This window comes from Lacerta agilis, chromosome 14, assembly GCF_009819535.1.
Source record: "Lacerta agilis isolate rLacAgi1 chromosome 14, rLacAgi1.pri, whole genome shotgun sequence".
Classification (NCBI taxonomy): Eukaryota; Metazoa; Chordata; class Lepidosauria; order Squamata; family Lacertidae; genus Lacerta; species Lacerta agilis.
The window spans coordinates 212,109-227,533 of record NC_046325.1 but is presented as its reverse complement, the minus strand read 5'-3'; the positions used below and the strand labels follow the sequence as shown (position 1 = coordinate 227,533).

At 52.0% G+C, this 15,425-nt stretch overlaps 2 protein-coding genes across 2 annotated transcripts in view; one reads left to right on the top strand and one right to left on the bottom strand.

The window, feature by feature from the left end:
* LOC117058262 (zinc finger protein 850-like) overlaps positions 1-15,425 on the bottom strand; it is a 56,169-nt gene that overhangs the window by 32,985 nt on the left and 7,759 nt on the right. The gene's annotated exons all lie outside the window — the stretch shown is intronic.
* On the top strand, positions 8,070-14,372 carry LOC117058265 (ceramide-1-phosphate transfer protein-like). Its single transcript, XM_033169323.1, has 4 exons — positions 8,070-8,225; positions 10,180-10,268; positions 11,499-11,689; positions 13,212-14,372. Exons 1-4 carry the CDS (start codon positions 8,123-8,125, stop codon positions 13,741-13,743), a joined length of 915 nt encoding a protein of 304 aa, XP_033025214.1. The 5' UTR covers positions 8,070-8,122; the 3' UTR covers positions 13,744-14,372.

The window sequence follows — 15,425 nt, the reverse complement described above, 5'->3', positions numbered from 1 at the left end:
CACAAGATTGCAATGTTTGAGACAGCTTTACTTTGTTGAACAGCAGTAGTCGGTCGCTGAGGAACCCACAAGAGTGGAGTCCCCAGGCCTGTAAATTAGACAGGCTCACGAAGAGCAAGAGGCAACATGATAGAAGTCTTTTCTTTCAGAACATGCAGAATATAGTTAAACCAGAGGTTTTCAGCTTTTTTGAGTCCACACCTCCCTTTACCAAGTACAGTACATTCTTTCTGTGGCAGCTCTGTGGGGCTCAGGAGCCCAGTTATGTCACCCCTTGCCTGCCTGCAGCCTCTCACCCTCCTCTGTGCAGTGTTTCCTCAGCCTCCTCTCACACCTCCTTGAGCCTCTGCTGCAGCAAACAGCTGTGCCAGCCTTTGGGAGGCAGAGACACCAGAGCACATCAGAGGAGGGAGGGAAGGGAAGGAGGCCTGGGGCACCCCGGACCATCGTTCAAGGCACCCCAGGGTGCCACGGCACACTGATTGGAAACCACTGAGTTAAACTATGGCACTCCCTCATACATACACACACACCAAACTGATGCGGAAAACCAAATTAAAGACTGGACACATGAGAGTCCTAAGTTGACAGAGTCACTTAATGTATCTTGTATGTGTCACTGAGAGTTGACACAATGGCCATCTCCAGATATCTCAAGGGCTGTCACATGGAAGATGAAACAAGCTTGTTTTCCGCTGCTCTGGAGGTTAGGACTCAAATCAATGGCTTCAGGTTGCAAAAAAAGGAGATTCCGTCTAAACACCAGAAAGTATTTTCTGGCAGTAAGAGCTGGAGGATGTGAACTCTGGTTAGTTGACCATTTGTCATGGATGCTTTAGTTGAGATTCTAGCATTGCAGGGGTTGGACCAGATGACTGTTGGGTGTCCCTTCCAACTCTGCAATGCCGCAGTTCTATGAAACATGTATCTTGCTTCCTTTGTGAGAAAACCTTAACCTGGGTGGATTTGCCTTTCAGGGGGCCCAGATCCTGCTGGGAATTGTGGTCATCAGTCTTGGGGTGGTGAATGACTGTGGACATTTATTCTACATACGGACAGGAGCGCCTTTCTGGATGGGAGGTCTGGTGAGTCCTGGGAAGCTGCCATGCAGTGAATTACAGTTTATGAAGCACTTCATACATGTTCAGGGGTACTTTGCACACTTTAGCCTCACAACAAGCTCGAGTGATTGATCAGGTCAAGATTATTCTTCCTGTACTGCAGCTGGGGCAACAAGGCTTTCTGAGGATGGTGACTGATGAGAACCAACATCTTGCCATGAGCAAGCATGGCACAAGTCAGCTATATAGGCAACGAACAGGCAGGTCCCTGCCCCCAAGGAGATTACAGTCTAAAGCATCCAATAGTGAAAACAGCAGTAAGGCGGGGAGGGGAGAAAGAGATTGACAGGAAGGAGGGAGAGAGAAATGATGGATCTGGGCAAATGCAGTTATGCCTCCCATGACTACACAAGGTCACCATCTACTGTGAAGTTCAGAAGAGCAAGGGCCATTATGATATGGCAGGTGGTGGGTGGGCAGGAGCAGGAAAAAACCCTGGATTCTTGACCACTGGGCATGCTGACTGCTGGGAGTTAGGAGTCCAGCGACGCCTGCAGCAGCCCTAGACATCTCCCAGTCCTCCACTAGGCAGACAGATGGTCCTCCATGTGGCCTTTATTTCCTATCCCAGACCTACTTCCAGGTTAACAGAGATCCCAAGAGACCGCTGACTGGTTTCTGACAGTAAGAGCTGCTTGACAGTGTTTGACAGGACTCCCTTGGGAGGTGGTGGACTCTCCTTCCTTGGAGGTTCTTAAGCAGATGTGGGGTGGCTATCCTTCAGGGGTGCTTGAGCTGAGATTCCTGCATTGCAGGGGGGGTGGAACTAGGTGTCCCCTTGGGGTCCCTTCCAACTCTACAATTTTATGATTCAGTGCCACGGCCACTGAAGCAGCTAAGGAAGGTCTCCTCAGAGGTGGAGTAGTGCAGGCCACTTCTGGTGGTTCCAGGAGCAGCAGGAGTTGTGCATCTCCATGGCCTCTTCCCCACACAGCCTTCATTCACTGGCCTATTCCCCTTCACAGGTTATGCTCTCTGGCGCCTTGTCCATCATGGGCGAGAGACGTGCTGGCTTTTGGGTAAGTGTGGCAGGTGCCAGAAAAAAACCTGTGCTGCCTGCTTTTGATCTCAAAGATTCCTGGGTCAGGTATTCTTTAGCTGTGTGATTCCTGCATTTCAGGGGGTTGGACTAGATGACCCTTGGAACCCCTTCCAACTCTACAGTTCTATGATTCTATGCTGAGAAATGGAGGCTCAGCCTCTCCCCCACCTCCAGTCCCCCAAAAGCTGAAGGCCTGAGCAGCTCTGTCCCCACTGCCCCAGCCCTACCCAAGGTTGTCTGCTGGACTCCAGGCAGCTCACCTGACATTTTTTGTCCCATCACACCATGCTGGAACCAGGTCCATGCGGCCACCATCTTCAATTTGGCCAGTGTTGTGGCAGGAATTGTGGCTCTGACGAAAGGCATCGCTTGGATCCCAAACCTTGACCAGACCTTCTCCTGGAGAAAGGATTTGTGCCAGACCAGATGGGGACCTTCTCCAACCCGGCCCAGCCCAGGCTATGACTGGAGACAGAGAGAATGTGAGGAAATCTTATGGGATCTCATGGTGAGCAGAGCCCCCTCATGGATCAGGTGCTTGTGGTTGGCCCTGTTACAAGATTGGGGGGCCAGAGCAGCAGCCTCCCCCAAACCTGCCGCACCCTCCCACAGTATGGAACAAAGGCCCGAATGGGGTATTTCCCTCTGTTTCTCTTTTCCTCCCCAGGGCGTTGCCTTTGCTGTGAAGGTCTTGCTGCTCATTTTCTCTGTGGCTGCCCTGGCGATTGCTCTCTTCTGCCTTGGATATGGCCTCCACATCCTCTGCTGCACCCGGAAGGTAGTTGGAAGGAGCTGGGGGGCTGGGGGGGGGGGTATCCACCCACTTCTGAGGGAGTCCATTCCACTGTTGAACAGCTCTTACTGTCACAAAGTTCTTCCTGATGTTTAGCTGGAATCTCCTTCCTTGTAATTTCCATCCATTGACTGAGGTCCAAACCTCTGGAGCAGCAGAAAAAGAACCCTTTAGATATCTGACGAAGGCTCTCATATCCCCTCCTTCGAGCAAAGGAAGTCCCAAATCCGGAGTTCTGAGTCCATCTCTCTCCCTACTCCATAACAAGGGCAAAAATGGATGCTAGCAAAGACCAGATTTGAAGCAGGAAAGGGGGCTTTAAGGGGGGGGAATAGGAATAGAGACTGGGGAGATGCCAATAGCATAGCTACCTTTTAAAAAGAAGCAGAACAGTTTTCACTCTCAGAAACCTAAATGAAATAGTCTTTAAAAAGCATCTCACACTTCCTTCCAGAATTTAGCATCACCTGTGATGTTCAGTGGAGCTCGGGAATAATCTTGCCTATTGTTGTTTTATAACCTTGGGGAATTGGCCGGGGGGGGGGGGGGTGAGAAGAGAGCTGAAATGGGCAAAGCAGTGGCAGGCTGTATGCAGGCCAAGTGCAGCCTCTGGTTGCTTTGAGAAAGCCCTGGAGGGAGAGGAAGGGACGTGGTGGCTGGGGGGGGGGGAGCTGGGAGCTTACATTCTTGGGGTAAGACCTGCCAGGGTCGAGCTGCTGCGCTCACTAGGCATGGCGCTCAGCCAAGTCTATCTATGAAGATCATGCTTTTGCTAGTAAAGAAGAGTGAGCTCCAACTTTGAATGGTGTGACTCACTGCCAGCTTGGTCGATAGAGCCGTCACATGAGAGAGGGAGCAGGCTTGTTTTCTGCCCAACAGATTCAAATGGCAAAGAAGGAGATTCTGACTTTCTGACAGGAAGAGCTGCTCATCACTTGAATGGATTCCCTCAGACCAGATGACCCCTGGTGGTCCCTTCTAGGATTCTATGGCATGGGCCCACCTGGGATGTGACTCATGGGCAAAGAAGCCTCTGGGGATTTGGGCTCCTGGCACCTTTCAGCACCCCAGGAAAATGAAAGGAGAAGGGGAGGTCAAGCCCGTTAGGGAGGGGGCAGCATTCCTGCTTGTGGTGCTTCACCTGTTGCTGTGGAATGGAGGAGTGAGATGGATATGGAGAGTGAGGAGTTTCATTCTCCAGCCTCAGTTTCTCCACAGGACTTTTCTTTCCTTCCCCCCAAACTGCCCCTTCACACTTCTTTCTCCTCTCCCCCTTGCTTTGCAGGCAAGCAGTGCAGACTCTGGTGCGGCGGGGGACCTGGATGTGGCCCCTCCTGATCAGGATGAGACCCTTATTGAGAACATAGCCTGAGTGGGGTGGTGCTGGCCCTTCAGGGCGAAGGAGCTGAGCTGCAGCCTTCAAGGGGAATGTCACGCTATGCTTGCCTTCTGCTTCACCCAACTTAGCCCAGCAGATTGTGACCCAGTGCTTGCCAAGACCTTTCTCCTGGGGAGTGGGGGGGGGGGTTAAAAGCTCCTCCTGCTTCTCAACCTATTAAAGCAGCTATGTTGTAATTCTGTTTGAGGGTTGTTGGTTTTCTCCATCAACTTCCTGTTAGAATGTTCAGGTTGGCAGGAGAGGATATATTGTTTATTAATATCCTTCCTAACTTGCGCTAGCAAGTTCTATAACCCACCAGAGTTTTACATTCTCCTTTTAAAGGCACAGCAGATAGCTGGTTGCAGGCTTGCTTAAGCCTCTCACTATTAGGTTCCTGGTAAGTTCCCTTATATTCCTCTTAAAAGAATAAACACACCACAATCTTGTGTAAAGTATATAAAAGTAGTTTACTCACTCATTCAGTTCACAGTTGTATCCCTGAAGGCAGACTTAGTTACAAAGTATATACATGTGGATCTATCCCATATGGAGATAGTCCCTTTGTCCTCTGTTGGCTGGAAGTTGGAAGCCAACAGAACATTTCTAGCTAAAAGCTGCTGCTCCAATGATGGAGGAAGTCAAAAAGGGGGGGGGGCTGCGTGCCCTGTCCCTTTTGTTACCTAGACAGGTAAGGTTACACCCACCTCTAGTCACATGCAAAAGGAAGTATACCCCAGCCAGGAGGAAACAGGAAGTTTTTGACTGGCTGAACCAAACATTCCCTCGCATGTCCACTCTAGGAAAACAAGGAATGTTGTACTTGACTGCTATTTATGTATCACATCCCAGACTTTCTGGGCACATGAAAAACCTGGGTCCTCATGGTCATGGTGAGGAAGAGGATTGGCCACCTTTCCCAATTGCTAACAGGATAAGGAAGCACAATTTCAGTGCAGTGGGGAGAGGCTGTGATATAAAAAAATCTGCGTCCGTCTCCAGAAGGGAGTCCGTAACCTCAGGAAGAGCGCTATAATTTAAGAGCCCCTTCCCAACAACGTAGCACAAAGACAAAGACAATACCGAGTCTCCCAAAGCAAGGCAGATGCCCTTGTTTATTAGAAACTGTTGCAACAGGGTGTCTTGCAAGCAAAAGACCTTGAACAATGGCGTGCAAGCTCCGATATAGACTTTTGAAATTGCCCACCTCCAGCTCAAGACCACCCCTCCATACATCATACATACATCAGAATCACATCACAAATTGGGATGATCAGAGGAGGTAACCTGAGAATTCTCATACCTGTGCCATCCCTCCTTGAACCCCTCCCAGACAAACACTTCAGCAAAACAAAAGTGTTCATGGTTTCCTGTCCTGGGCAGGCAGGGCTACAGCAGGGCTAATGACTGTCCTTTGTCCAAATCCATGAGAAATGGCCCATCAGAATGCCAGAGATTATCACTCTGGCAGACATAGCTGTCAAGTTTCGGATTTCAAAATAAGGGATCAGCAGCCTCACCTATCCCGGGGGCAGTCACATGGCAGTGGTGGGCGGAGCCAGAAGCAATAGTGGGCGGCACTGGTGTGAACGTGCGCAGTAGGCTTACTGTATTTTGGAAACGCTGCCCGTGGGCTACGACGCCTTGGCTGCTCAGCGAGCTCCGGATAAAAAGTTACAAAGCGCGCACCGCTCCATTGTATTGTAATGTTTCAAAGCACCAGCCGCCCGTTTTCAAAGGCAGCCAGGCTCCCCCCCCCCCAGCTAACCCTATTGTCTAGCTGAGGGGCTCGGCGGCAGCTGATGGGGCTGATGCAGGGGGCCAAATACGCCCCCCTGTAAGCGCGGGAAATGGCTCCCGCTTGCTTTGAGGCTGCAAGGAGGCGAGGTCTTCCCAGTCCCTGGCCAGCAGGGGGAGGGAGAGGAGCTGCTTCCTTTGAAAAAACAGGAAATTAAAGGGATATAAAAAATAAGGGATGGCAGCGGGAAACTGCTTGAAATAAGGGAGATTCCCGGGGAAAACGGGATACTTGACAGCACTGCTGGCAGAGGGCTGCTCACCTCCTTCCTCCTTGCAGAGGAACAGTTTGTCAGTTTGGGAGTGAAAAATGGTGTGAGGCCTGTTCTTCCTGTGTTTGCTTGGTGAATTAATAATATATATTATATATATAAATAAAAGACCTTAAATTCTTACAACAGCTGCCCCCCCCTACAGCACCCTCCCTACATGCCACAGTCTCCAACACAGCCAGGAGAGGCACAGACCACGTGGCCTCATAAACAACAGAGTAAAAAAAAAAGTGTGGGAATCCTCAAGCAATGATGTGTGCTCTCCTATATTGTGTGTCACTTGGTGAAATAAAGAGACTTATAGACCAGCCAGATCAAGGGAAAGCACCTGGCCCAGATGCAATAGGTTCCAAAGAACTCAGAATAGCCCCTTTCTGGTGGACCCTTTTGCTGGACATGGGCAACCATAGTCCCAAAAGGGAGACCATACTCAGTCCCGGGACCTGTTTGCTTTCCGCTGGAGCAAAGGTCTCCCAGCATGTCAATCATTAACCCCAACCCCACAGGCTGCATGTTTGAAAGGTAAACCCCAAAGGGAACGAGGCGCACCTGTGTTTTGCTGCTCCAGGTTGGGGGGGGGGGAGGGAGGCACATGGCAAATTGATTTCATGTCGCTTCATTTCCAATATTTATATGCCACCTAATGGCAAAGATCGTGTGGGTGGCTAACGAGTAAAAATCAAATGCACGCGACGGGAACCAGAAGGCGAGAGCACAGAATGCAGCCAGCCGCAGGGAGTGACGTCAGGGAATGACGCAAATCTTGCATCTTCTTCCACTAACCCTTAAAAATGCAAGTTCTGATGGCTATTGCTCAATGTGGAAGGAAAAGCACTCCGGACATGCTCAGAAGGAGGAGGAGGAGGAGGAGGAGGAGGAGGAGAATAGTTTATTATTTGTACTCTACCCATTGACTGGGTTGCCCCAACCACTCTGGGCGGCTTCCAGCATATATAAAAACATAGCAAAACATGAAACCTCCCCTACTATTGCTGCCTGTGTCCTTTTTTTCGGCGGTGGTGGCGCGTGTGCGCAAAGACTTCGTTTTGTAACGTATATAAAACAGAGAGAACAGAGAAAGCAACAGATCAAAATCGAAAGGCGAGAAACGAAAACTTCGAAAAAAGTCCCGTGGAATGAGCCCGGCTGCACGTGGGCGAAAAGTCCAACGAAAAGGATATCAGCGGTATCTGATGACCGCGTCTCGTTCAAGGTTCGTCAGGCTGGTCCTGAAAACGATGCTTCTGCTGTAGCCTATCCTTGAACGTACCCAAAGTGCCTGGAGGTTCTCGTCCCTTTCGCCAAACTCTCCAATGCTGCTCGGCTCTTTCTCTCGTGGCTCCATTCCTCCGGGGGCACCAAGCGGTTGCCACGTGTCTCCCGAGACGGATCCGTGCCACATCCACGGATTGGCAGATCCAGTCCCATCCCGGTGGAGATGTCAAAGCGCCCTTGCCAAAGCTCAGAGTCAGCCCCAAGGGCGCTGCTGGGTGTCCCAGCCTGGGACCCTGTCCCTGGAGACGGGGGCTGGCGCGGAGGTCGCCGTCCCCTCCCCGCCCGCGCCACCAGCCCCCGCTGCCTCCCCCCTCCTCTTGTCCCCGACCCGACTGATAAGGAAGCCTTATCTCCCCAGCTGAACAGACAGCCAGCCCAGGTCAGGGTGCAAAGGGAGGCCGGGAGAAGGACGCAGCAGCCGGCAGAAGAGCCAGGGTGCCGGGCATGGGTGTCACAGGGTGGGCTCCCACCCGTCTCTGCCGCCTGGCCTGCCTCGTGGGGATCTTCCTCCTCCTCCTCCTCCTCTGCTTTTCCAGCCTCCGCCTCCGTAAGTCGAGGGTCGGGGGCGGCGGCAGGGGGGGGGGGCTGTGGCCTTTCGCTTCTCCTGGGGTCTCCTTTTCCAACTCTCAGATTCATTTTGCAGCCATTTGCAATTGTTATTTAAGGGGGGGGGCAGACAAAAGCTTTCCTGCTAAAACTGAAGCTGGATACTTGGAGGGTCAGGGCGGGTGGAAGAAAGGACTTCTCTCTCCGTTAAGCTGCGGAACTCCCTCCTGCAGGAGGCCGGCATGAGAAGAGGCTCAGGCAAATCCACGGAGGAGGAGGAGGAGGAGGAAGCAATGGGCGGCTGCCAGCCACGATGGCTTTGCTCTGGCTTCACAGTTCGAGCCAGCATTGCTTCTGAATATTATTTGCTGGGGGGGGGGGGAGAGAAGTTGGGATCCTGCTTGCTATTTTCATTTGGGGCATCTGTTCAGCCATTGTGAGAAAATGCTGTTGGACTAGATGGGCCCCTGGCCTGATCCATCAGGCTCCTCTCATGTTCCTAGGTGCATTTGGGTGCAAGTTTCTTAGATAAACACAGCCAGTTTTCACAAATGTAGACATTTCCCATCCAAGCATTCCCCCCAACTGAATGCATTTTGCTGCTGCTGCTGCTATTTTCACTGTTATCTTCACTGTCTTTCCCCTAACACACATATTTTTAGTTACAGGTAGGTAGCCGTGTTGGTCTGCCATAGCCAAAACAAAATAGAAAATAAAAAAATCCTTCCAATAGCATCTTAGAGACCAAACAAACTTAGTTGGTCTCTAAGGTGCTACTGGGAGGAATTTTTTATTTTTTATTTTGTTTTGACACATATTTTTGTCAACACCCTTTGGCTGAGCAACTGCATGGCTAAATTCAGATAAGGGCAGATTGGCGAGGAGACCTGTGTTTCGCCCCTCACAGATTGCTTCAGAAAGTGCAGATTTGATCAATTAGGCTTTAAATTCATACAGAATAATATGTCCCCGCTCTGTCCCCAGTTATGACCCTGTGTCAGAGAGAGAGAGAGAATGGGGGAGGCTACATCAAATCACAGAACTGTAGAGTTGGAAGGGACCCCAAGGGTCATCTAGCCCAACCCCCTTCTCCTCCCCTCACACCCACCTCAGTCTGCACCCTTAAGAAACCCAAAAGCGGAGGCCCACCTGGTGTGGAAGGCGGGAGGCTGCAGCCACCACATTGCTGCAATAGGTAATTCTACCTTTTGGGTGGGCCTTGGAGACCTGTGTAACTCCTAAGTTTGCCTAACCCCTTAGCAACAGCAGCAGCAAAAACACCTTGTCTCAGAGGTCCCTCTGGTGTGAGTGAGAGCCCAGGGCCAGGATAGGGGACACCCTGGAGAAAACTCCCTGGGCCCCCTTTGATACCACCTTCAATCCTAGGATAGACATGAAATTGGAGTGTAAATACAATATGCAGATTCTGTAGCTGGGATTCATTCATTGCATTTCAAGGAGTTGGGCTAGATGACCCTTGAGGGTCCCTTCCAACTACGATCTTTTTTTTTTAAAGAGTGCTAGCCATTAGACTGCATTTCCTATGAACTGGGATTATTATTATTAATAATAATTTTAAACCCCACCCCTCGGGGACCAAGAGCTGTTTGAATTCTTGGGGAGAGGCAGAACATGTCAGGGCTGGACCAACCTTTGCCAACCTGGTGCCCTCCCCCAGATGTTTTGGGCTACAACTTCCATCAGCCGTGCCCCCCCTGCCACCACTGCCTGCTTTGAGGCCTCTGGAGATGTTTTAAGTCCCTTAAGTGGGGCTCTTCCAGGCTGCCAGGGGTGAGGGAGGTCAATATTGCAAACAGGCCTCTGGGCAGGGGTCTCGTTTCTGACCTGCAATTGCTTTGCTCTGGGTTTGAGTCTTCACCTAATAAATCAGTTATTTTTTCTCTGCCTTCCTGCCCTTGTGGGTCTCGGATTGCCTGCTCCCCGTGGCCCAGCAGAGCTGCCGAGCTCCACCTGCATTTGGGGGGTCCGTCCGTGCCGCTGGATTGGGGGGGTGCCGCCCAGCAAGGAGGATGCAGAGAGGAAGGTGAGAACCTGGAACACCCCCAACTCAGCCACTCCCAGTTTTGGAAGGGAGTTCAGTGGGAATTTGCTCATGTTTTAAAATCCAAAAACGCCAAGAGTTTTTCAGTGCTTGGATGCCCACTAGTTGTGCGATGTAATCTACTGGAGCATTCAAGTATAACATGACCTGTTGTGCTAGAGTGGACATGCAGGGGGTGTTGGTCCAGCCAGCTGAACTTCCGGTTACACCTGGCTGAAGCATCCTTCCTTTGCATGTGAGTAGCACGTGGGCGTGTTCTGGTCCATGGGGTCATGAAGAGTTGGACGTGACTAAACGACAACAAAGCAGGTGGGCGAGACCTTTCCAGACCTGGCCAAAGGTCAAGTCACTGAGCCCCCTCCCTTCTTTTTCACCCTGTCTGCTTTCTGATTCACGTGGACTGCACTGCTGGCTCTGGGTTATCTCCCATATGGGGTAAACCTATTTGTACATGTTTGTAACTTTCAACCTAAAGCCCGCCTTCAGGGATCACACTGTGCTCTTTTTGTGACTTATGAATAGGACTGTGGTGTCTTTATTCTTTTAGGAGGGATTCAATGGGTCTTATCAGGAATAACAGAACATACCTCAGTCTGGGCAAGCCAAATTGAATTGCTTATTGTTTTAAGAGATTCTAATGAGTCTGCAACCGGCTTCCTGCTGTGTAATAGGGGAATGCACTCTGCTATGTGAAGAAACTTGCTAACGCGAGTTAGGAAGGATAATATTAATCAATATATCCTCTCCTGTCACCCACAACATTCCCACACCAGGATCCCAGCTGGAGAGAATCACAGAACTGTAGATGGCTGAGTTGGAAGGGCCCCCAAGGAGCATCTAACCCCCTGTAATACAGGGATCTTAACGAAAGCAATTAAGCCTCCCTGCTTGCTGTTGGAGGTTTTTAAGCAAACATTGGGTGGCCACCTGTCAGCGATGCTTTAGCTGCAATCGCTGCATTGCACGGGGGTTAGACTAGATGGCCCCTGGGGGTCCCTTCCTGCTCTACAGTTCTAGATTCTAAGTCGCCAGAGGCTAAATTATGCAGCTGTGTGTCCCCCCCCAAAAGAACACTTCTTTGTTACATTTGGAGTGATGATTTGGGGGGTGGGGGAGCATGAGGGTCGGAGGGTTGCTTTTTCTGCCCCTAAGGCACCCCAGTCCCACCAGCTCACCCACCCCAGTGACCCCTCCCATCTGCTCTGCTCACAGCCCCCTCCTTCCGCCTCGCCCCCTTCCGCCGCCACCGGGGCCGCCCTCCTCCCGCAGACCCCATCCAAGCCCCAGGACCTGGGCGAGGGCTTCCAAGTCGGACGTCTGCAGAGGGCCTTCGCGGACAGCCTCACGCCCAGTGGGCAAATCCTCATCCGGGAATACCTCAGTGGCTGGAAAGAGCTGGTCAAGTGAGTAAGAGCTGCACCACCCCCCCCCACCCCCAAAGCCAAGGGAGCCTCCGTAGAAGCAGGAGCCGCATTTCCCAAGTGAGAAATTCTGGCCCAGATAATAAGTTCCTGGGACAGTTCCTGGGACAGGCAGCGAGGAGGTTTCTAGGTCCCACAGGAAACAGAAACACAGAATCCTAGAGCTGGAAGGGAGTCAGGAACCTAGGAATCCAAATAGCCTGGGCCTGGGCCTGGAGGTTCCATAATAATAATAAATAATAATAATAATAATAATAATAATTTATACCCCGCCCATCTGGCTGGGCCTCCCCAGCCACTCTGGGCGGCTTCCAACACAATATTAAAATACAATACTTCATCAGACATTAAAAGCTTCCCTAAACAGGGCTGCCTTAAGATGTCTTCTAAAAGTCTGGTAGTTGTTGTTTTCTTTGACATCTGGTGGGAGGGCATTCCACAGGGCGGGTGCTACTACCGAGAAGGCCCTCTGCCTGGTTCCCTGTAGTTTTGCTTCTCGCAGTGAGGGAACCAACAGAAGGCCCTCGGCGCTGGATCTCAGTGTCCGGGCTGAATGATGGGGGTGGAGACGCTCCTTCAGGTATACAGGACCGAGGCCGTTTAGGGCTTTCAAGGTCAGCACCAACACTTTGAATTGTGCTCGGAAACGTACTGGGAGCCAATGTAGATCTCTCAGGACCGGTGTTATGTGGTCCCGGCTGCCACTCCCAGTCACCAGTCTAGCTGCCGCATTCTGGATTAATTGCAGTTTCCGGGTCACCTTCAAAGGTAGCCCCACGTAGAGTGCATTGCAGTAGTCCAAGAAAAGTTGCTCTTTTCTGAACCTTTTCCAAAACTGCAATATCCCTTTTGAGAACTAAACAAATGTGGCCCCACCACAGATTTGTACAATGGCATTATGACATTGGCTGTTTTATTCTCAGTTCCTTTCCTGTTTTTGTTTTTTTGTTTTTTGTTTTGCCAATATTTTTTATTAGTTTTCATTTTCAACCACTGAGTGGTTAAAATTCAGTTCCTTTCCTAAGGCCCCCTGGCACCCTAGATTGGTATGAAGGTGTTATGGTACAGTATTGGCAGGCAGGATATTTTCGGGAGAAGAAAAGGCTACGGAGCAAACCCTCCACAAATCCCTGAGGCGCTTGGATGGAGGCTCGTCTGCCTCCTCCCGGCAATTCCTGAAGCCCAGCTGGTGCCCAACATCTTAGTCTTACTCTGCTTTCCTTTGGACCACTTGGGCGAGGCGGAGGAGAGGGAGAGATCTTCTCATCTGGGCAGCCCAGGACCTCCAAACACTGACCAGACTTGGGCTCCGGGGAGGTCAATTCGGGGCTGCGAATAACGCGAGGGGCCGCAGCAGCAGCAGCAGCTCCACAGCAGGCGCTGCAAGCTCACCCCCAAAAGCTCAGTCCTCCATTGTCTCCCGAGACAAGCGGGCGGGCGGGTGGCAACAATTTCTGCAGCTTCTTTCTTGTCCGACTCCGGCCCCCTCTGTCCTTCCTCGCAGGTTCATGGACTCGCTGGGCGCCGCCTTTGGCCTGATCTCCGGCGAGACGCGCACCAAGATGGCCATCCTGCAGGAGAACCAGCGCGGCCCCCACGGAGCCCACTACCGCACCGTCCAGTCCATGGTGCGCTTCGAGCTGGCCCGGGGGCTGGTGGGCTTCCAGTCCCTGCCGGCCGGCCGGCCCCCATCCGGCTGCCGGACCTTCCTGCGCCTCCACCGGGCCTTGAAGTGGCTGGAGCTGTTTCTGCTCAAGCTGGGGACCAGCCCGGAGGACGCGGACCCTTCCCGCATGTGCGCCGACGCCTACCAGGAAGCCTTGGCGCCCTACCACAGCTGGTGGGTGCGCCAGGCGGCTGCCCTGGCTTTCCTGGCCATGCCCTCCCAACGCGAACTCTACCGCATCCTGAACGCTGGAGGTGGGGACGAGGACAAGGGCCTCCGGAGGCTCCTGGACACCGTCCACAGCATCGCCCACGTGTACAACGCCACCCAGGAGTTGTATGCCGCGCACGGGATGCTGGCGCTGCCCTGAGGCCTTGGCTAACAGCGCTGCCAGAGGAGAGGCCCCTCCCTCACTGCCCCTCCTCCAAGGGAAAACGGGGGGGGGAGCAGCGGGTCCCTTCCCTGGCAGCGCTTCTTGGGACTTCTCTGCAGAGGGCACCCAGTCCCAGGGGGACCAAGGCTGGTAGCACCAGGCGAGGGGGCACTGCATTGCCAGGCGGACCCCCGGGATGCCTTCCGGCTCCAGGATTCCTTGGGAGGTTTCCAGCAGAGCTTGGGGGGGGCACCTGCCAGAGATGCTTCAGCTGCGATGCCTGCATTGCAGGGGGTGGGGCAAGATGGGCCCTGGGGGTCCCTTCCGACTCTGCAGTGCCAGGATTATTCGGTGGGGCAACTTGCAGCACGACGCCTGGGGGAGGGTGTTTGGTGGGAAGTGCCAGCATCGCAGCCCCTGCTCAGTCCCCTAACATAGCTGTTGACCAGGGAGCAGAACGAAACCTAAATGTCTTTGTGAAGGGGAATTAGATGCTCGTGGCTCCCTCTGCTGGCTGCTCGGAGCATCCCCCCTCTAAAACCTGCAAGCTCCGCTTCCGCAGCCAAAAGCCCAGGTTTTAGGCAAATGCGGAAGACTGATAAAAAATAAAAGTATTCCTCACCTCACCTGTGGGCTCCATCGTTGCTGAATATAAAGGTGTTAAAAGGGTAAAGGACCTGACAGTTAAGTCCAGTCGCGGACGACTCTGGGGTTGCGGCGCTCATCTCGCTTTACTGGCCAAGGGAGCCAGCGTTTGTCCGCAGACACTTTTTCCTGGTCATGTGGCCTATCTATCTACTTGCACTTGACGTGCTTTCAAACTGCTAGGTTGGCAGGAGCAGGGACCGAGCAACTGGAGCTCACCCCGTTGCGGGGATTCGAACTGCCAACCTTCTGATCAGCAAGCCTTAGTCTCAGTTGTTTAGACCACAGCACCACCCTTGTCCCTTCATAAAGGTGCTAAATAGGCTTAAATGAGCCAGAGATACTGTGCACGTGCGCACGCACACAGAGGGGGAGACTGGTGCCACTGTGTGACTCTGCCTTGATATTTGCATAAGAAATAAAACCATGCGATATATATTGCTATATGTCATTCAAGCTCTGCCCTTTATACAGTACATATTTAATTTATGGGATATCTTTTCAAGAATTTCCCAAACCCATGGATATCATAGAGTTGGAATGGACCACCCAAGGTCATCTAGTCCAACCCCCTGCAATGCAGGAATCTTTTGCCCAACGTGAGGCTCAAACGCACAACCCTGAGATTAAGAGTCTCATGCAGTGCCAGATTTACTTATAAGCCAAACAAGCTATAGCTTAGGGTCCCACTCTCTTGGGGGCCCCCCAAAATTAAAGGTTTTTAACAATGAATCCATAAGTGACTGTGGAGGCCAATTCTGGACCCAGACGTCCTTCCACAGTGGGGACATAGGTTTTTTTACAGAAAAGCCCAGATGCGAGGCTACTCTGCCACCTAGCCCTGAGGGGAGAAGCCCGCGAGTTCCTACAGAGTCTAAAGAAAGAGACCAGCTAATGTCCGGAGCAAAAGCAAAGCTTATTTATTGTGCAACAGGTTTGAGTAAAAACTGAACGGGAGAAGGTTGTGAGGACTTTTTAAACTTCCCTCGCTCTCCCAGGATACAATTCGTTACACGTATAAACACGTCATTATT